Below are 21,484 nucleotides of genomic sequence, written 5' to 3' on the forward strand. Positions count from 1 at the left end.
GACTGTGGGGAGTGACCCACGGGCGGCCTCCTGGTCCCGAGCCCCCAGCACCTGGGCAGAGAGGACCAGACGGCGCTCCTTCCCTGTGCCTTTCCCCATCCCTCATCTGCAGCCGCCCCACTCACAGCCCCCCTCTGCCCCTCTGCCAGACCACGCCCAGCTTTTCCACCAAGCGCACTGCAGACCCCTCCCAGACTCGCTCTGCCAGCAGCCCTCTGGGCAGCGCACCCCCAGCAGGGGTTCTGCTGGAGACCCAGGGACCCCCTACCTGCACCCACTCTGTCCATCGTCTGGTCCAGCGGACTGTCTCCTCCCTGGTCCACCACCCACCATGCCAGCACCATTCCGAATTCCACGGCCACAGTCCACCTCCCCCAGAGCAGGAGCCACCCCCGCCCCTGGCCACCCTGCCCCTCGATCGCCAGGCCTGTCCCGCAGAACCTCCTGGGCTCAGGGGTGGCCCCTCCGTCCCCAGCGCCGCTGCACAGGCTGCTCATGCCGGCTGCTCCTCTCCCCTGCACCACCCTCCACCCTGTTCAATCCCCGTTGGCCCCAGGCCCCAGGCCCTGCTGACTGGGGGACCCCTGCCTGGCAAAGGGAAGCCGATGACCACAGGTCACCATGCATGTCCTCCTCCGAGGGGCGGGGACCAGTGTGTCTACCATGGGTGCATGGGGCATGCAGCCTGTTAATCAACACAAGGAGGGTGAATGGCTGGGGGAGGGAGTGACTGCTTACAGGGGCGAGGGAGCCTGAGAGGGGAGTGCAGGGGTGAGTGGGGGGGGCGGGGCCGAGTGACAGCATGAGCAGCTGTACACCGTGCCACTCCAGGTCCCCTCCCCAGCCTTTTCACTTTCTGTCCCCAAGACGGCCATCCCTCGCTGCAGGCCAGCAAGGCCTGGTCGCCGAGGACACACACGGGCTGGGGACCAAGTGTGGGGGCGAGGGGCCCCCGGCCACGGGCACAGCCCCACCCTCTGCACATGGATGGGGCTCCTCCAGGTGCAACGGTGTGGGGGTGCCCGCAAGGCTGAATCCCTGGTCAATGCGTGCGCCAGGCAGAGAGTGGCCGGGGACGCGGGTCGCCCGAGCCTCGACCTCACAGCTTCCTTCGAAGCCCCACCCCAGGTGGGACCCCCGCCCGCTGGACAGAACGGGGCTGTGGGGTGCCCGGCCACCTCGTGTCCCACACAGATGGCTCTTTATGTGCCAGGCCTGACCTGCAGCTCCCGGCCGGCGGGGGACAGAGGGGGCCTGTGCAGGCTGACTGCCTGTGTCCCTCGTGGGGTGGGCGGGCAGCGGGGCAGTCTGAGCTGACGCCCACGTGCCACATGTGCTGCTGAAACCTCCCAGCCCCCAAACCCCCTCCAAGTGCGGCCTCAAGGCCCCCAGGGCCTCTGAGACCCTCCTTAACCCACGGCTCTGGCCACGAAGCTGCCTTCCCGCGGTGGCTCAAACGCACACAGCATGGTCCAACCTGGGGGCCCGGGTGCCGAGACTTGCCCCTCACCCCCAGCGCCTCCCTTGCAGACACATGAACCCCAAGTTCCTTGAGGGGCGCCTGGATCTGCCTGGACAGAGGCCCCGAGCAGCCCTGCCGAACACCGCCCTCCCCAGTCCTCCCCGCCTTTCCCAGGCAAGGACCTGGCGGCCACGGCCCCCCGGCTGCAGAAGGGCCTCCGAGAGGCACCTCTCCCTCGTCCCGTCCCGCGGCCTCTTCCAGCTGGGGGAGGGGCCGTGCTCCAGGCGGGAGTGAGGGAGGGAGCATGAATGGATGCTGGGCGCAGGGCGGGAAGCGGCGGATGGAACGGGTGGGGAGGGAGCTTGCTGCCAACCCAAACAGCCCAGCGCGTCTCAGCCCCGTGTTTAATCCACAAAAATTTCCATCTGCCTCCGGAGCGCTCAGGACCGGGCAGCGAGAGGCGGCTCGCGCGGCAGAGTAAACACCGGCCCGCGCGCGGCTCCCCTGCCTTCTGAGGGGCAGCGTCAGCCATCTTGTGGACGCGGCCGCCGTCCAGAGTGAGGCCGGAGGCCCGCACCTGCAGAGCTGGGGCCCCGCGGCTCGCCGAGGGTGGCTTCCTGGCAGGACCTGCTGGCCGCCACCTGCCACCCAGCTCCCGAAGGCCCAGCGCCCCATGTGGCCCAGGCGCTCCGTGGCCGCCCCAGCCCCCCGACCCTGGCTGGGCCTGGCTGGGCCTTGGCAGGGGGACCTGGGTGTGTGTGTTGGGGCGATGTGCAGGCCTTGCCTCCCGCTGCCTCCCTCACTCTGTCCCTGGCGGGCCCCCACCTTCACGGGCCGTGGTTTCCGGAGCTGCCCGGCCAGCCCCCGGCCCAGGCCCTCCCGGGGTGCAGGGGCCGCCCAAGCTCCAGGCCGGGACATCTATTTTTGGTGGTGACCAAGCCGCTGCTTAATATGCAGGAGCCGCGGGGGGCAGGCTGCACCCCGACCCACAGGGCGACACGCTGGAAAAAGGGGCCCATTTTGACCAAAATACATGTTTTTCTGAGGTTGGCTGAGGTGGCCGCACGGACAAGGCTGCAGGCTGCCCTCACGCCCAGCCCTGTGGACCGAGGGCCCACGGATCACATGGCCTGGCCAGGCCACGGGCACCGTGGACACACAGGGCGCTGCCTGCGCCCATCCTGCTCTGCCCCTCGGGACGTAGATGGCAAAACCTCTGCAGAAGGAAATTTTGCCGTCCAGGATGTCTGAGGTCTGTGAGAGGCACTCAGGAGAGGGACTGTCGGGCCCCCGACAGCCCGGGAGAGACACCTGAGAAAGGGGGGAAGGACGACCCTGGGGGACGGCTGAGGACGCCACTGCGCAGCCGGCCACTGGGGCTCGCCCAGGGCCGCCCTCGCACAGGTGCCTCCGAGGGCCTGGCCTGGTCAGTCCTGGGCACGGCGGTGCTGCCATCGTCCCTTCTACTCCCTGGGCAGGGGTTGAGGCCTCCTGGGTCTCACGGCCACTCACACAGGTGGGGCTGGAGCCCCGCCCCCGCTCCACAGCTGCACAGCAAGGGCTGGATGGGAGGGGCAGGGCCGCACGTGGGCCCTGGCTGTGGGCCGCCCCATCTATGAGTCAGTGGTGGGGCCCCGGACTGTCACAGGCAGGGGACAGGGCGTCCCCTGAGCCGATGCTCTGACACCATGCTGTCCCCCAGTGCCGGTGGCCACAGCCGTCTCTGGCAGGTCTGAGGGGCCCCAGGCGGGACCCCCACATCTCGCCCTCTGTCAGCACTGGGCTGCCCACACTGATCCATGCCAGACGTGCGCCCCCAGCTCCGGGCCTGGCTCTGAGCTGAGAGGCAGGAGGGCTTCTCCCAGCCTCACCTGACACCCGGCTCCCTTTAGCTCTGCCTCAGGTGGACCCCACGGGAGGGTCAGGGCCAGCGCTGTCCCCACCCTGCCCCCGGAGGTGGGCTGGGGAGCCAGGCTGTTGGCCCCAGGCAGAGCGGGCCAGGGAGTGGGCTCTGGGAGGCCAGGCCAGGCTGGGGGTCCCTGAGAGGGTACACAGGCCTCTGCGGCTTCCTCCCAGGCTGGGGCAGAGCAAGAGGCTGAGGCCGGGGACACCGCCCGGGCGGGGGCCGCGCTGGCGCCACTGGCTGCCTGTCACTGAGGACCCCTCCCCAGCGGCCGGGGCTCCTGTCCCCAGTGCTTGGATAGGCCAGCAGATCCGATGGCGGCTTGGCAGCCTTTCCTGGGAGCCCCGAGAGGGACACGGAGGGGCGGGGGGACAGGCAGCTGTAGCCCGGCCCTCCCACTTCCTGGCTGTGGCTTATCGTGGAGGCCGTGGGTGAGGAGGGGGACGGGGGGCTGGGCAGCAGTGCGGACCCTGAGCCGCCCGAGGCCCCTCCCACAACCCTGTGTGCTCCTTTCACACGAGCACGGCCACTGCCGACTGCCGCTCTCGGAGAAGCAGGCCCAGCACGTGGGCCTCGTGGGTGGGGGCTGCCGAGGTTGCCAGGGGCGGGCCACGTGGCCTCAGGCAGGGCGGGGGTGCAGTGTTTGCTGCACACAGGGAAGGGAACGTGAAGTCTGGTGGCCACAGGGTGGCCGTGGGCATCACTGTCGCACTCCTATGGGGAGGCGGGGCGGGACCACAGCTGCCGAGGCCTCTGGCAGGGCCACCCGACCCTCACGGACGGGACACAGGCAGGGGCCACGGGCCACTCCTACCCGACCCTCACGGACGGGACACAGGCAGGGGCCACGGGCCACTCCTACCCGACCCTCACGGATGGGACACAGGCAGGGGCCATGGGCCACTCCTACCCGACCCTCACGGACGGGACACAGGCAGGGGCCACGGGCCACTCCCACCCGACCTTTACGGACAGGACACAGGCAGGGGCCACGGGCCACTCCCACCAGACCCCTCATGGACGGGACACAGGCAGGGGCCACAGGCCACTCCCACCTGACCCCTCACGGACGGGACACAGACGGGGCGCCACGGGCCACTCCCAGCCGGGCAGTTGAGAGCTGATGTCCTTCTTTAGGCCAGGGTGGGGATGGGGATACCAACACTTCCCACCCGGCCATGTGGAGCTCCAGGGAGCAGGGACGGCCTCAGAGGCAGCTGGGGTTGGGAGATGTCCACCTGGGGTGGGGAGGCCGAGCAAGGTCTGAGGACCAGGGCAGGCGCCTGGAGGGGGACCGCCAGACACCTCCTGTCCAGGGCACCTCCTCGAGTCCAAGGCTTCCACCTGAAATGCACCCCGGGGAGGGGTGGGCCACAGGAGCGCCTGGAGGGGCCGGGGCCAGGGGCGGTCGGGGCGGGGGCTCGGCGACCTGGCAGAGAGAGCCGACTGCACGTCTGGGCCCAGGAGAAAGGTGCGACCTTGCTCTCAGCCCCTCTTTGAGCTGCACTTGGGGTGCATGGGTACACACACAGGGAGGGCAGCCATGGAGACTTCAGCTCACCTGCCTCCTTCCCCAAGTCTCCCGGCTTTTGCAGCTACAAATTAGGGGCGACTTCCCAGCTCCCGCCCCACCCAAGGCTGGATCCGAGGCTCCAAGTGTTTGAGTCTCCCGATGCCCTCCCAGGGTCCTGCTGCTGGAACCCAGGCCGCTGCTGCTCCCTGGCACGCGGACTTCAGTGCATGCGGCTGTGGCTGTGCTGGGGCCGGCACCTTCCCACGGTGGCCGAAGCTGGGCCGCCCCCGAGCCTGGCTCGAGGTTAGGGCTTTGGGGGTGTGGTGGGTGGGGGCCGACGTGAGATGTGTGGCAGGCTCAGGGGCCCCCGACTGTCTCCAGGGACTCCCCGGCAGACACACCCACCCCCGCCCAGGAACGGGGGCGGCGGGGCTCAGCCTCAAACGACGCTTTCATTATAGGTTTATCTTTGAAACCCTAGACAAAACAGGGCTTGTGTGGCCGGACTGGAAGGCCGGCACCTCGGGACTCCGCCATCCACCAGGACGGCTGCTCAGGAAGGGAAAAACACACTAACCTTAAAATAACCAGGGCCCAGAATAGCAGCCTGATGGCGGCTTCCACAGGGAGCCCTTTGATCAGGCAGAGCCCCACGCCTGGCCTATTTACGGCCCTGTCACTCAAGAGCCCGCGCGGCAGTGTCGGGGGCAGGGCTGCCCGTGCCCGGCCCGGGCTGCCCGGCGCTGACTGTCTGACGCAGCTGCCCGTGCCCGTGCCCGGCGCTCTGTGGCGGCCGTGGATGGCGGCCGGGGCTGGGGCAGGGCCTCCTGAGTGACACGCTGCAGGAGGGAAAAGCGAGGAGGGGGACACAGACCCCAGCGGGGAACCAGAACGCCAGCCAGGGGGTTCCTCAGGGAGCCCCTAGAGCCGCTGGCCATGGGCTGGGGGGGAGGGGCTCAAGGGAAGGGAGCTTACGGAGGGTCCTGGGGAGACGGGAGGTGGGGGAGAGGCCAGGGGGGCTGCTGGGGCCGGCGGATGTCGTGCTGCTGTCATGCCTGCCCCCACTCGCCCTCGTTCCGAGCAGGTTCACTGGCCCCACGAATGCGGGGCCAAGCCGGCCCATGGTGCCCACTGGGACCCGAATGTCAGCTGGCTTCAGTCTTAATAAATCAAATGCTGATCCTCTGTTCAGCTACTGGGACAACTTCCAGGGCTGTTTAGATGGCGTGGGCAAGGGCTCACTTTGGTGAAGTCTGCACTCAGACCAAGGAGGCCCGAGACAGGCACCGAGGGGTGGGAGCCGCGTGAGGGCCTGGCGGCCGCCGCCCCACAGGGGACAAAATCCGTGTGGGTGGGGAGCCCTGGGAGAGCAGGTGAGAAGTCCCACGCTCCTGACGGCACTGGGAAGCAGGCCGTGGCCGGAGGTACTGTCCACACGCTGGTCCCCGCTCAGCGTGGCCACTTGGACTCAGGGCCCCTGGCGTCAGGCGCCGGGCGGTGGAGGCGGGCACAGGGATCTGCTCCGAGGACCCCAACCTCGTGCCAGGCCCACACGTTTCCACAGGTAAAATTTTAAGATATATGAGCTTACGTCTGTATTTAAAAACACAAAAGGAAATGAAACACTACGGATGAGAGCCCGCGGAAACACCAAGGCCCAGCAGGGATGCAAGGCGCCTCGGGGATCCTGACGCCCGCGTCAAGAGGAAATGCGTGCACGCCGCTCTCCACACGCCGGGAAATGTCTGAGCGGCCTGAGGAGTGAGGAACAGGAGGATAAAGCGAGCGCGGAGCGCGGAGCGCGGGCAGGCGTTCTGCAGGTGGCACAGAGGCAACTGGAGTCCAGGGGTCCCTGTGCGGGGCTCACGGCAGACTAGACAGAGTCAAAGAAGTAATCAGGGAACTGGAAGATGGCACGGAAGATTGTCCAGAATACGGTACAGAGACAGAGTGATAAAAAAGAAAGACCCTAGAGACGTATGAGAGACGTCTACACTGCGTGTCTCATGGGGGCTGAGCTTAGAGGAGTGAGACGGTCTATACCACGTGTCTCATTGGGGCTGAGATGTAGAAGAGACGGTCTACACCACATGTCTCATGGGGGCTGAACATAGAGGAGACAGTCTACACCGTGTGTCTCATGGGGGCTGAGACGTAGAGGAGTGAGATGTCTACACTGCATGTCTCATGGGGGCTGAGCTTAAAGGAGTGAGATGTCTATACTGTCTCATGGGGGCTGAACACAGAGGAGATGGTCTATACCGCATGTCTCATGGGGGCTGAGCTTAGAGGAGTGAGATGGTCTATACTGCATGTCTCATGGGGGCTGAACACAGAGGAGACAGTCTATACCACATGTCTAATGGGGGCTGAGATGTAGAGGAGTGAGACGGTCTACACTGCGTGTCTCATGGGGGCTGAGACGTAGAGGAGTGAGATGTCTACACTGCGTGTCTCGTGGAGACCCGGAAAGGGACAGTTCTGCTCAGGCACAATCTTAAGGACTTCCAGTCGGTGTGAGGCTTGATAACCAAGCACCAACCACAGCTTCAGGCGGCACAGGCGGAGCCGACTAAAGGAGCCACCAGCACGGCCCAGGCAGACGCCGGCTCCCGGGAGCTGCCGTGCTTCATCCGCGTCCTCACCCCTGCGCGGCAGTGGGGCCAACGGGCAATTTTGCGTTTTCCACGTCTACGGAAAAAGCATTTCAGCAACCGGGGCCTCACCTCTGAGTACGTACTAATTACAGGTTTACTTAGTTATTTAGTTATTTGAGAGGCAGAGTAACAAAGAGAGGTAGAGAGAGAGCTCGCGCGAGTCTTCCATCTGCTGCTTCACTCTCCAGAGGGCTGCAACAGCCAGAGCTGAGCCAATCGGAAGCCAGGAGCCAGGAGCTTCTTCCGGGTCTCCCACGCGGGTGCAGGGCCCAAGGACCTGGGGCATCTTCCACTGCTGTCCCGGGCGCATTAGCAGGGAGCTGGATCGGAAGAGGAGATGCTGGGAATGGAACAGGCGCCCATGTGGGATGCTGATGCTGCAGGCGTGGCTCAGCCTACACCACAGCGCCAGCCCCAGGCCTAATGTTTTACAGCTGGTGGAGACGCCTAGGATGGACAGGAAAACGGTCCTTTCCAAACAAAAATCAGAGATTTTGGTGCTCACTGGGGGAGACTGTAATGAATACTTCAGCCAGAACAGAAGTGATCCCAGATACACAGTCGGAGCTACAGACGACGGAGAGGCAGACGGGGACACAGCCTGAGTACAGACGACGGAGGGGACACAGCCTGAGTACAGACGACGGAGGGGACACAGCCTGAGTACAGACGACGGAGGGGACACAGCCTGAGTACAGATGACGGAGAGGCAGACGGGGACACAGCCTGAGTACAGACAACGGAGGGGCAGACGGGGACACAGCCTGAGTACAGACGACAGGGGGACACAGCCTGAGTACAGACGATGGAGGGGCAGACGGGGACACAGTCTGGGTAGAGACGACGGAGGGGCAGATGGGGACACAGCCTGAGTACAGACGACGGAGGGGACACAGCCTGAGTACAGACGACGGAGGGGCAGACGGGGACACAGCCTGGGTACAGACGATGGAGAGGCAGATGGGGACACAGCCTGAGTACAGACGACGGAGGGGACACAGCCTGAGTACAGACGACGGAGGGGCAGACGGGGACACAGTCTGGGTACAGACGATGGAGAGGCAGATGGGGACACAGCCTGAGTACAGACGACGGAGGGGACACAGCCTGAGTACAGACGACGGAGGGGCAGACGGGGACACAGCCTGGGTACAGACGATGGAGAGGCAGATGGGGACACAGCCTGAGTATAGACGACGGAGGGGACACAGCCTGAGTACAGATGACGGAGGGGCAGACGGGGACACAGTCTGGGTAGAGACGATGGAGGGGCAGACAGGAGGCTGAATTTTATCAGCGCCAAGTGATGAGCACATGACTGATTCGCATGGTGAAAAACAAACACAAACTAAAGTGGACGACAAAATTGCTAAGTCAGGGCGTGAGTGATGGACGCCAGCGTGTTCCAAGGCCCCTACCCTATGTGTGATGGACACAGCGTGTTCCATTGCCTCTACCCTATGTGTGATGGACACACGTGTTCCATTGCCTCTACCCTATGTGTGATGGACACACGTGTTCCAAGGCCTCTACCCTATGTGTGATGGACACAGCGTGTTCCAAGGCCTCTACCCTATGTGTGATGGACACAGCGTGTTCCAAGGCCCCTACCCTATGTGTGATGGACACAGCGTGTTCCATTGCCTCTACCCTATGTGTGATGGACACAGCGTGTTCCATTGCCTCTACCCTATGTGTGATGGACACACGTGTTCCATTGCCTCTACCCTATGTGTGATGGACACACGTGTTCCAAGGCCCCTACCCTATGTGTGATGGACACACGTGTTCCAAGGCCTCTACCCTATGTGTGATGGACACACGTGTTCCAAGGCCTCTACCCTATGTGTGATGGACACAGCGTGTTCCATTGCCCCTACCCTATGTGTGATGGACACAGTGTGTTCCAAGGCCCCTACCCTATGTGTGATGGACACAGCGTGTTCCAAGGCCCCTACCCTATGTGTGATGGACACAGCGTGTTCCAAGGCCTCTACCCTATGTGTGATGGACACACGTGTTCCAAGGCCTCTACCCTATGTGTGATGGACACAGCGTGTTCCAAGGCCCCTACCCTATGTGTGATGGACACAGCGTGTTCCAAGGCCCCTACCCTATGTGTGATGGACACAGCGTGTTCCAAGGCCCCTACCCTATGTGTGATGGACACAGCGTGTTCCAAGGCCCCTACCCTATGTGTGATGGACACAGCGTGTTCCAAGGCCTCTACCCTATGTGTGATGGACACAGCATGTTCCAAGGCCCCTACCCTATGTGTGATGGACACAGCGTGTTCCATTGCCTCTACCCTATGTGTGATGGACACACGTGTTCCAAGGCCTCTACCCTATGTGTGATGGACACACGTGTTCCAAGGCCTCTACCCTATGTGTGATGGACACAGCGTGTTCCATTGCCTCTACCCTATGTGTGATGGACACAGCGTGTTCCATTGCCTCTACCCTATGTGTGATGGACACACGTGTTCCATTGCCTCTACCCTATGTGTGATGGACACACGTGTTCCAAGGCCCCTACCCTATATGTGATGGACACAGTGTGTTCCAAGGCCCCTACCCTATGTGTGATGGACACACGTGTTCCAAGGCCTCTACCCTATGTGTGATGGACACAGCGTGTTCCAAGGCCCCTACCCTATGTGTGATGGACACAGCGTGTTCCATTGCCCCTACCCTATGTGTGATGGACACAGTGTGTTCCAAGGCCCCTACCCTATGTGTGATGGACACAGCGTGTTCCAAGGCCCCTACCCTATGTGTGATGGACACAGCGTGTTCCAAGGCCTCTACCCTATGTGTGATGGACACACGTGTTCCAAGGCCTCTACCCTATGTGTGATGGACACAGCGTGTTCCAAGGCCCCTACCCTATGTGTGATGGACACAGCGTGTTCCAAGGCCCCTACCCTATGTGTGATGGACACACGTGTTCCAAGGCCCCTACCCTATGTGTGATGGACACACGTGTTCCAAGGCCTCTACCCTATGTGTGAGGGACACAGAGTGTTCCATTGCTTCTACCCTATGTGTGATGGACACACGTGTTCCAAGGCCTCTACCCTATGTGTGAGGGACACAGAGTGTTCCATTGCCTCTACCCTATGTGTGATGGACACAGCGTGTTCCAAGGCCCCTACCCTATGTGTGATGGACACACGTGTTCCAAGCCTCTACCCTATGTGTGATGGACACAGCGTGTTCCAAGGCCCCTACCCTATGTGTGAGGGACACAGCGTGTTCCAAGGCCCTTGTTCTATGATGGATGCAGCGTATTCCAAGGCCCTTGTCCTACAGTGATGGCAGCGTGTTCCAAGGCTCTGATTCTATTACAATTTGGATAAATGGGGCAGTCAGCCTGGGACACACAGGTTGACCCCCTGGAAGTGTCCTAGGCTGACCTCTGTGGGAGTGGCAGTGGAACACACAGCTGTGAAGCCACGAGTAGGAAAGGTGGAATGAAAACTAATCCTCGAGCTGCCCAAGAGGCAAGACGCAGAAGAGAAGTTGACACGCGACACTGGCAAATGTCAGGCACTAAACACACGCCAGAAACATGTCCACACGCATCGACGGCGTTCAGTACAGACGTGTGACATGGTTTTTAGAAACCAAGTCACACGGCGTCCACAAAAAGACACAGCTAGCACTGAACAGCAAGGATTTTAAAATCTGACATCGAAGTCAGAAAAGGAAAGAAGGCTACAGGCAGGTCCTTCACGGAGACAGAGGCAAAGGTTCTCAGCAAGCTGAATCCAGAGGAGCAGACACCGTGCCCGAGTGGGATTTCTCCCAGAAACCAACTAATGTATCACTCCACACAAACAGCACAATGAATCAAAACCAGCAGATACAGAAAGGGCATCTGATAAAATCCAATATGCATCCTCAGTAGGAGCACTCAACACATCTGGGCACAGGGGTCGTCTTCAGCCAGACGCAGAGTTGGGTGTGGGAGCCCCTGGCAGGTGTGGGAGCCTACGGCAAGAGCGGGAGCCCACGGCAGGTGTGGGAGCCCACGGCAAGAGCGGGAGCCCACTGCAGGTATGGGAGCCCACGGCAGGAGTGGGAGCCCCTGGCAGGTGTGGGAGCCCCTGGCAGGTATGGGAAGCCCCTGGCAGGTGCGGAGACCACATGGCAGATGTGAGAGCCCCCAGCAGGATCAAATGCGTCCCCCAGGATCTTCTCTGATGCTGCATGGCGACTTCCAGCCAGTGTGATTATGGAGAAATAAAAACAAGAAGAAATTAAAGGCATCCAGATTTAAAGAGAAGAAGCGCCGGCGCCGTGGCTCAATAGGCTAATCCTCCACCTTGCGGCGCCGGCACACCGGGTTCTAGTCCCGGTTGGGGCGCCGGATTCTGTCCCGGTTGCCCCTCTTCCAGGCCAGCTCTCTGCTATGGCCAGGGAGTGCAGTGGAGGATGGCCCAGGTGCTTGGGCCCTGCACCCCATGGGAGACCAGGAAAAGCACCTGGCTCCTGGCTCCTGCCAGGATCAGCGCGGTGCGCCGGCTGCAGCGGCGGCCATTGGAGGGTGAACCAACGGCAAAAGGAAGACCTTTCTCTCTCTGTCTCTCTCTCTCACTGTCCACTCTGCCTGTCAAAAAAAAAAAAAAAAAAAAAAAAAAAAAAAAAAAAAAAAAGAGAAGAAGCGAAACTGTCTTTACTCACACAGGACATGGCCCTGTATGTAGAAAACTCTAAGGGGAGCTGGCACTGTGGCGGCGGTTCAAGTCCCGGCTGCTCCACTTCCAACCCAACTCCTTGCTATGGCCTGGGAAAGCAGTAGAAGATGGTCCAAGTCCTTGGGCCCCTGCACTGGTGTGGGAGACCCAGAGGAAGCTCCTGGCTCCTGACTTTGCCTGGCCCAGCCCTGGCCATTGTGGCCCTTTGAGGAGTAAACCAGCAGATGGAAGACCTCTCTCTCTCTCTCTCTAACTCTATCTCTCAAATAAATAAATCTTTAAAAATTATTTGAGTAAAAACATATAAAAGAACTGTGAAAAATGTATACTGAAAACTACTATCACTGAAAGAAATTAAGACAGATGAGTTGGTGGAGAGATGTACCATGTTCATGGACCACAGGACTCAACTCTGAATGCGCCGTTTTCTCCAGCTAGATCTACAGTCAGCACAGCGCACAGCGGAACTCCAGTACGCACTGTTGTTTTTTTTTGGGCAAAAAGGGACAGCTGATCCTAAAAGTGATATGCAAATTCATAGGTCTTAGAATGGGCAAACACAATTTGGCAAAGGAAGAATGGACTTGGCAGATGCACTGTGCTTGATTTCAGAGCTTACTGCAAAGCTGTACCGACCAAGACGGCAGAGAAGGCTTGAGGCAGGCACAGACCCCGAGCAGAGCTGGGGCCCAGGGTGAACCCCACGTGTGTGGCTGACTGGTTCCTGACAGAGGCACCATGATGACTGAGAGAGGGAAACATGCTCTTTTTGGCAATTGGTACCGCGCAACCATTTGTAAATTTATCAAAGTTCGTGAACCAAACAAGAAAAACTTAAGACTGTCTCGTGCCCACTCCAAAACGACCTCAGAAACAAATATAAAGCTGAATGCAAGTGTTCGTCTATACAGCTGCTGGGAGAAAAACAGCAGAAAATATTCAGGATCTTGGGTTAGGCAAAGAAGTGTCAGAACGTGCAAGTCATGAACCACGCGAGCAGAGACGAACTGGGCTTCCTCAGGTGAGGAACATGCGTGCCGGGGGGCCGGGCCCGGAGACGGAGGACACAGGTGCCAGTCTCAGGGGTGCATTTGATCAAGGGCTTGCATCCTCAACACTGACTGAACACACTGCTTAATTAGAGTGGGCAAGGGAGCTGGGTAAACACGCCCGCCCGACAAGGCTTTGAGCGGCTAATCAGCACATGAACAGTCGCTCAACAACGTCGTCATTAGGGGATGCAAATCGACCCACAATGAGACACCACCTCAGGCTTGAAAGGGCTGGAAGGGAAAAGGCCAACCACACATGGCCCCCGGGAGCTGGGGAGGAGAAGGTGGGGGGAGGTGACGCGGCACGGACCCTGGGAAGCTAAGCAGAAACTCACCCTGTGCTTTCTCAGCGACACGACCAGACCAGACCATTCTAGCGGGGACTGAAGATTCAAGGAGGCAGCGGGCAAGCTTGCTCCTAGACAGGAACACAGCACTGCACCACGCCTCCAGGGCCCAAGCCCAGATCATGCATTTCTCCACGGACCTCAGGACGGACGTCGCACAGACCCCTTCCTGTGACCGTGCGGCGGGATCACTGTGAAATCTCCCAGCGAGAGTAACGGCAAAAATCACGGGAGGTCCCAACCGGGGTGGGAAAAGTGCACAGGGAAGGCTGAAGTGGCGCAGCTGTCAAACCGCGGGGCAGCAGCCCGAGGGGCAGCTTCCGGGCCTGACTTCGAGGTCCAGAAGCTTTGAGCGTTAATTATCCAACTTGGGAGGTCGAAGAACAGCAAGACCACCTGCAGGCCAGGAAACCAGATGGGCAAAGCAAAGACAAAACCTGCAGCGTCAACAGCTCGGTGCAGACGTCCTTGTAATCGGTGAGCGGGTGAGCGGCCGGCAGGCTGCCCGGGGCGGGGGATGGGAGTCCAGGCACAAACACACGGCCTTCAGGATGGAGAGGGGGAAAGGTTGACCCTGCACACGCTCAGGTGGGAGCAAACGCCCGAGAATTTGAAAACAAGGGAACACAGGGGGTTCAATGTCAAAACTGACACACAAAGAAATGGAGACCCAGATCGGCCATTCGTCACCACGAACTAAAAATTCCCCAGAGAACGACAGGCCTGGAACGGCCTTAAGGTGCACAGAACATTCAGGAACAAGTCAGCGTCACCGTCTACACAACACCCTGACGCCCAGTGAGGCTGCTTCTGCACCTCGTCCAATGCCCCGTGAGGCCAGGCGGGGGGTGAGAGGTTAGGTCGCACCTGCCTCTCACCCATCAGCACCGACCTGGGTGCTCATGGGGGATTTCAGCAGTGCCTAGCAGCATACAGCAGGAGGGCCTGGTGGGCGGCGGAGCCGGCGGGGAGAGGGACCCGAGCAGGAGATGGCGGAGGGCTAGGACGAGAGCAGGGAGACACACCCAGGAGGCTCTGGGAGCCCGGTGGGGGCTGAGAGTCTCAGGGGTCCCCGGAGGGGTCCCTCGGGAGTGAGGGTCAGGGTGGCAGCGTCTGTGTCCCACGGGAGGGGAGGCAGCTGTGGGCCTCCTGGATCTGGAACATTTTCACCCAGAGACAAGGGCTGTGGGACAGGAAGCAGCAGCGGAGTGTCGGGTGGTGGGGGCCCCTTCCCACCCCCGCCCCCTGAGCTGGGGCGAGGAAGCCAGGCCTCTCCCATGTCCTGCTCTGGCAGAAACACACTGGCAAGAAATTCCCCAGCCATGTGCTCCTGGTGGGTATGGCCTGCACCACAAACAGGGCCGGTGCTAGGAGAACCTTCCAGGACAGCAAGGAGGGCCCGGCCCCCCGACTCCAGCTGCCAGCCCTGCGTGGGTTCTGGGGTGGCCCACAGGGAACCCCGGGGAGCGAGGACACCTGCTCCTCCCCACCCTGCCCCTGCCCCCTCGCACCCCACCTCCCTGTCTGTGGCCTCACGGGGTCAGGCTCGTCCCCTAGCTCTCCGAGACCTTTCTGGGCCTCCGTGTCCCTGCCCGTGCGAGGGGCGCCTTAGAGAGAACGAGAGAACAAGAGAACGAGGCCTTCACAGAGCGAGGCAGCGAGACTCGGTGCCGCGAGCCCGGAGCCCGTGGGGCGGCTTCTGTGAGTTTTCCACACAAGCACTGGGGAGGGGCTCACACTCGCCCACACGGGGAGGCCCAGGGGCAGGGTGGGGGTCCCGGTCGGGGGTCTGCAGGGCAGAGGCGAGCCCGAGCCCCTGCGGCCGGGAGGAGGGGTGGAGCCGGCCTCACAGCAGAGGCTCTCGGGCCCACAGCGGCCCCTGCCCCGCTGCCCTTCTCAGCGAGGGCCTGGGAGCAGCTGGGGCGGGGGCGGCTGGCGTGGGCGCCCAGGGCTGCTGGCTGCTGGATTTCCTGTCCCCGGCTCCCCAATGGCTGCTGTGATGGCGACTCTGGGCCCGGCCGCATGGCCTCCATGCCCTCTGGGCCCAGCCAGGCCCTTCCCCACCGCCTGTCGCCAAGGGGCGGTGCTAAGTGGCAGGGGCGGGGCCGGGCAGGCTGCCATCCACTGAGCCCAGGCCTGCTGGCGCTGCCTCTGCACCCTCCATCGGCCTGTGACAGGCAGCCCGGGTCCACGTCAGACCCCTCGAGCGACCGAGACTCAGCAAGAAATGTGGGTGCCGCCCACGGCCTCAGGGACCCCGGCAGGGACCCCCACCCCCGGCCTCCTCAGTGCGCAGAGCTGCGCCCGAGGACCTCCTGCGTCCCTACCACCTGGCCCTGCGCCCGGCGTGGCCGAGGCCACGAGGGGCTGGGAGCCGCAGCCCAGCTTTGTTCCTGGCCCTCGTGCCTGGGGGTCAGCGGCTCGGAAAGCATGTCTCCTTGTTGTTCGGATCTGACGGAAGGCGGGCATGCGGTTCTGCACCCCGAGGCCAGCGCCGGCCCCACCTCAGCCCACCACGCTGGCCTTGGCCAGCCCAGACCCCAGCTCAGACCCAGGGAGGGGCCTGCTGGTCACTGCTGCACCCTCAAAGGACACCAGGCCCTGTTCCGTGCAGCAGTGGGCAGAGCCACAGGAGAGGCCGAACCGGGCCCTGGCGGGGGGGCTGCGGGACTGCTCATCTGGAGACGCCGACCCCACAGGGCCCAGGAGCCCAGCCAGAGGTGTCCAGGGTGTCCAGGGGCGGCCACTGCCCTTCCCGTGAGGGCAGCTGACGGGGATGGTGGGAGGACGGGCCCATTGCCTGGCTCCCCCATGGCTTCCTCGGCTATCTCCTACCCGCGTGCAGATCCCGCTGTGCTGGGGACGCCAGCCTGGAGCCACCAGACCGGGAAGAGTCACAAGCCCAAGCCGTGGTGGTTCCTGGGCCCACCCTTCCCGGACGCAGCACCCAGCCTGCCCGACAGACCCCAACCCCCACCCCGGGCCAAGTGCCTGGGAAAAGCTGGTGCCGGTGTAGGCCCCCGTGGGGCTCACGGGCCAGGGTGCCCCGTGTCTGAGCCTCGGCCCCTGCGCTCCCTGCCTGCTCCTGCTGCCCGGTCTCGGGGCCCCACGGCCACCCCAGGCTTGGGGCAGATTGCGGGGCCTGGGCTGGGGGGCTGGGGGGCCACCCAGGGCCCCATCCCTCCTGCCCCGCTGCAGCCGGGATGGACTGGGCCAGAGCCAGGCGTCGCCGGGGAGACGGAGCGGCAGACGCATGCCCTGCCCCACCGAAATTCCTCTATTTTTAGCCTCTCGGTTACTTTCAGATAAAGTCCATGCGGCCTGACGAGCTGTTCCACAGATAACGGCCGCTTCAGACCACGGAGGCTCCGAGGGCCTGGGAGAGGCTCTCGGGGAATCGCTGGAGAGGGGTGAGGTTATCCCAGCGGCCAGCGCCCCGGCTGCCAGCAAGGCCATGTGGCTGGCCTGGGAAAGGGGGAGAAGCGGCAGCCCCACTCCCCCCCCCCCCCGGCAGGGCGTGGTCAGGCCCCTGGCGGGGGGGCCACGGACACCCGTTCCACCTGAGCCTATCCGCAGACCACACACTGGGGCGCAGGTGAGCAGGAGACACCCGCCCCCTCCCAGGAGCCGGCTTGGTGGGGCTCTGAGCTCTGCTGCTCCCAGCGCTGGGCCTGGTCTCCCTTCCACTTGGGGTGCAGACCACGAGAGGGGCCATCGTGAAGTTCCTGGCCCCTCCTCACCAGGGCAGAGCTGGCCCCGGGCTCAGAGACGCCCCCAGCAGCAAGGCCTCTGGTTTCTCTGTGCACAGGCGGGCCAGGGGCGCCCCGGGGACGGCACTGCCCACCACCATGTGACACCCATTCCCGCGGACTCCAGGGAGAGGCTCATGGGTACCCGGTGCCACTGCCAGCAGCGGTGTCACGTGCCACTGGCCCAGCTGAGGGAGGGGAGGAGAGCTGTGGACCCCACGGCCCGACCCAAGTCCTGTGCACACACAGGGGACGGGGCAAGGAGCAAGATGCTGCCCCCGGGGGCGGTGACCGCCTGCGGTGCTGCCGTGCTGAGACCCGTCCCGGCGCAGCCTACCTTGTCTTCCACCCGGTTCAGGCGGGCGCCAATGGAGTTGCTGCCGCGGTCCTTGCTCTTTTCTGGGGGGTGAAACAGCGTCAGGGTTGTGGGCTGCCAGGGGCGGGGGCCTGGGGCTGGGGAGGACGTCGGTCAGGGGCCCGCGCACAGGCCGGAGCCCCGTGCTCTGCTCCTGACTGGACTCCAGGCACGCAGACCCGGGAGCAGCGATGCCACAGGCATCCCAGGTGGGAGACCTGTGAGTTCCCGGCTCCCGGCTCAGTTCTAGCTGTTCTGCACAAGTGCGCGAGGCCAGCAGGTGGGCGTGCGCGCGCTCGCTCAAACGAATAAAGTAAAAACACCGAGCCCACGTGCAGTCTTCTCAGCGCTCCTGCCGTGAGGCGCCAGGGAGTGGCGGAGGGGGAGGCGCGGGACCGGGCACCTGGGCTCCGGCCCTGCTCCACGGCCAGGTCCGTGACCTCTGCAGAGCCCGGCAGATGGGGCCAGGCGCGGCTTGCTCAGGAGGCCGCCAAGCTGCCCACTCTGCAGCTGTGCTGTGCACCCCCAGCCACAGGCCACCGCTGCCGGAGCCATGAGCTGCGGCTCTTGCTGGAACTTGACCTTGACCCCCAAGGAACGGGGCTGGTCCTGTGCTTCCTGGCCTGAGTCGGCCCTGCGTCCCCAGGACCCAGGGGTCAGCCGTGGAGCTGCGGGGCACGCTGCGGCCCCAGGTCGCGCCCCCTTTCTGAAGCTCCTCTAGACGGCACACCCACACCCAGCGCCTGACCTTTATGCCCTGAAAGTTGGCCATTTAGAGGGACCCAGGGGGTGCTTAGCGACTCGGAAACCACTTCACCCCACCCCTGCTCCCTGGCTTCAGGCCCTGGTGGCTGCTGTGGCGGTGGGGCGAGGCTGGCACGGCTGCAGAGACACACCTGAGATGGGGACGAACAGGGACGGCTTCCCGATGGACTGGTCCAGCCTGGGAGAGAAGGAGGGAGAGCAGCTCACGCCGGGCCCAGGCACCGCACAGACACCTGACCCGCGGAGGGGGCCAGCTGATGGGCCCCTCCTCTCGGGGGCACCTCCACTGCCACCCTGAGCCCCGAGTGACGAGGGGCAGTGCTCAGATCACCCCTTAGACTTCCTCCCTGGGCGGGGCCGGCGAGCACAGGCCCTCTCCCAGTTCACGGAGCTGGTTCCCAGGCTAGCCTACCATGGCGGTTCAGCTGGTCAGACTGGGCAGCCCAAGGATGGCGCTGGGGAGCAGCCCAGGACCGGGGCCAGAAGCCGGGAGGCGCCCGACGGTCAGGGCCCCCAGCTCCAGGCCCAGGGTGGGTGGGGCTTGGGATGCTGCTGAGGAAGGGGGAGCAGGTGCTGTCCTGCTGGGGTCTCCCCCACCCCTCTCCATCCTCTGAGACCTGGAGAGGCAGAAAGGAGAGACCCCAGTTCTCCCGCTGTGGGTTAGAGGCTTGGGGAAAGACTGGGCAGCTGAGGGGGACAGCTCCAGGCTGCCGCACTCCCCTCCCGCTGGCTCAGGCTGCTGAGGTGGGAGCTGGGCAGGCCAGGTGCTGTGGGTCCTACTCAGCTCTGTGCCCAGCAGGAAGGCCCCGCCCACAGACCTCTCCCCCAGCCCACAGGCCCCTCCCCCGGCCCACGGGCCCCTCCCCCAGCCCACAAGCCCCTCCCCCGGCCCACGGGCCCCTCCCCCAGCCCACAGGCCCCTCCCCCAGCCCACGGGCCCCTCCCCCAGCCCATAAGCCCCTCCCCCGGCCCACGGGCCCCTCCCCCAGCCCACAAGCCCCTCCCCCGGCCCACGGGCCCCTCCCCCGGCCCACCTTCTCTGCAGTTCTTTGATGCGCACCATGAGGTTGAGGTGGCCCTGGGAGTACTGCTCGATGACGTCACGCACGTCGTAAGGCTTCCGCGCTTGCTGCAAGCCAGAGAGGTGTGTGTCATGTGCCCCCATCCCCACACCTGGTGGGCTCGGGATGGGGGCAGGGACAGGGACCTGCCTGCGCTGAGCGGCCCCAGGCCCAAGGTCCAGCCTCTCAGGTGCTGGCTTCCTGCTGCTCACCCGCGGGAGCTGCCTGCTCCCTCTTCCAGACCCCCAGTCCGGGGGCTCGATGGCTTTGGGGAGAGCTGCCCCAAGGCCAGGGCAGACAGCAGGGCCCCACACCCACACTGCGGGGAAGCTCAGCTCTGCACAGCCCCCACGGCCTGGGCCCACAGCCCCCCTGCGCCCGGGCTGGGGAGGCGGCACCAAGCACCTTCCCAGGCAGGCCCGGGCCCGGCCCGCGGCGCTCGCTTGGGGTGATGGGCATCTGCTTGGCCTGGGGCCACCTGGGGTGGGGCAGGGCACCCCGGGGCACTCAGGCTTGGCGCCAGCTCTGAACCCATAAATGGGGTTCAGGTGACATCAGCAGAAACCACAACAAAGAAGGTGAAGCTTCTCGTGATGTCAGCAAAATACAGCCCGGCCTCACCCAGGCTGATCTGACGGCCCGGAAGCCAGGCCACAGCGCGCCAGCAGCCAGGAGCTGGGCTGCCATGGCCTCAAGGGGCCCAAAGCCTCAACCAGCTGGACAGAGAGGGCTCGATGGGGCCAGAAGAAAAGCAAAGGGTGGAGCTCCGACGTGGAGCTGGGCAGCGGCCAGGACAGCCTGCACCTCTGCCCGGCGGCCAGGATGGCCTGCACCTCCCTGCCCGGCGGCCAGTATGGCCTACACCGCTCCGTCCGGCGGCCAGGATGGCCTGCACCTCCCCGTCCAGCGGCCAGGACGGCCTGCACCTCCCTGCCTGGTGGCCAGTATGGCCTACACCACCCCATCCGGTGGCCAGGATGGTCTGCACCACTCTGTCCAGCGGCCAGGACAGCCTGCACCTCCCTGCCCGGCGGCCAGGACGGCCTGCACCGCTCCGTCCGGCGGCCAGGATGGCCTGCATCACCCCACCCAGCAGATTACATGCTGAGGCCCTTTGGTCTGCTGGGCCTCGGCTGGTGACAGAACAGCTGCGCTTGGGCACAAGCTGGCGGTGACATGGCCAGGTCTCAGTTTCTCCTTGTGTACTGCGCAGATGCTGAGCCCTGCCCCTCCTCCCTCCTGTGCGATGCAGATCTGAGCCCAGGGAGGGAGGTGAGGAAGGCCAGGGAAGCCCAAGTAGGCCCCACAGCTGAGCCGGGGCCTCAGCCTCTCTTTGACACACACGTGAGATGGCCATGAGTCCAACCTGCCTACTCGTGGGGGCCAGAGAGCCTAGGACGCCCACAGCCATTCCCGGTGGACCCGAGAGGCCAGGGCAGGCGGTGAGGGTGGGGGTGGTCCAGAGCCCAAGGTGCTGCGGTCCTGGCCTGGGTGGGAGCTTGCACACTGGACCCCCGCAGAGCCTGGGCACCTGTGGGCCACGTGTGCAGGTGCCCTGGGTGTGTTGGGGCCTCTGCAGACGCGCAGGTGACCCCAGGTGCGGCTGTGGGAGTGGGCGGCGCCTCCCAGTACCCTCACCCTAGCCTCACCTTGCCCAGGGCAGGAAGCCCCCGCCAACACCTGGCAGACGACTCCGTGGCACCAGGGCCTGCTGAGACCCATCTTGGAGCCTATGGGGTCTTGCTGGACCAGTGGGGGCTTTTGTCAGCGGGGGCAGGGCTGGAGAGAGGAGCTCTATCTCCTCCTGGAGTCAGCTCCCCCAGCAGGAGCCTGAGGTGAGCTTAGACAATGCCGGCCTGTCCAGACTGACCGCCGGCGGATGCCAGAGTTCAAGGCAAACTTGAAGGGCTAAGAGGCT

General features: G+C 63.7%; 1 protein-coding gene across 3 annotated transcripts in view; it reads right to left on the bottom strand.

The window, feature by feature from the left end:
* KCNQ1 (potassium voltage-gated channel subfamily Q member 1) overlaps nt 1-21,484 on the bottom strand; it is a 275,965-nt gene that overhangs the window by 31,964 nt on the left and 222,517 nt on the right. For all 3 annotated transcript variants that reach the window (XM_070058232.2, XM_070058305.2, XM_089306936.1), the window contains 3 exons: nt 19,540-19,634; nt 18,637-18,683; nt 17,723-17,784 (listed from right to left, as the gene is read on the bottom strand). In XM_070058232.2, the coding sequence (XP_069914333.2) occupies nt 17,723-17,784; nt 18,637-18,683; nt 19,540-19,634 (204 nt within the window). The remainder of the gene's footprint in view (nt 1-17,722; nt 17,785-18,636; nt 18,684-19,539; nt 19,635-21,484) is intronic.

Source organism: Oryctolagus cuniculus, chromosome 1 (assembly GCF_051225735.1).
Source record: "Oryctolagus cuniculus isolate XC-2025 breed Fujian yellow rabbit chromosome 1, ASM5122573v1, whole genome shotgun sequence".
Taxonomy (NCBI): Eukaryota; Metazoa; Chordata; class Mammalia; order Lagomorpha; family Leporidae; genus Oryctolagus; species Oryctolagus cuniculus.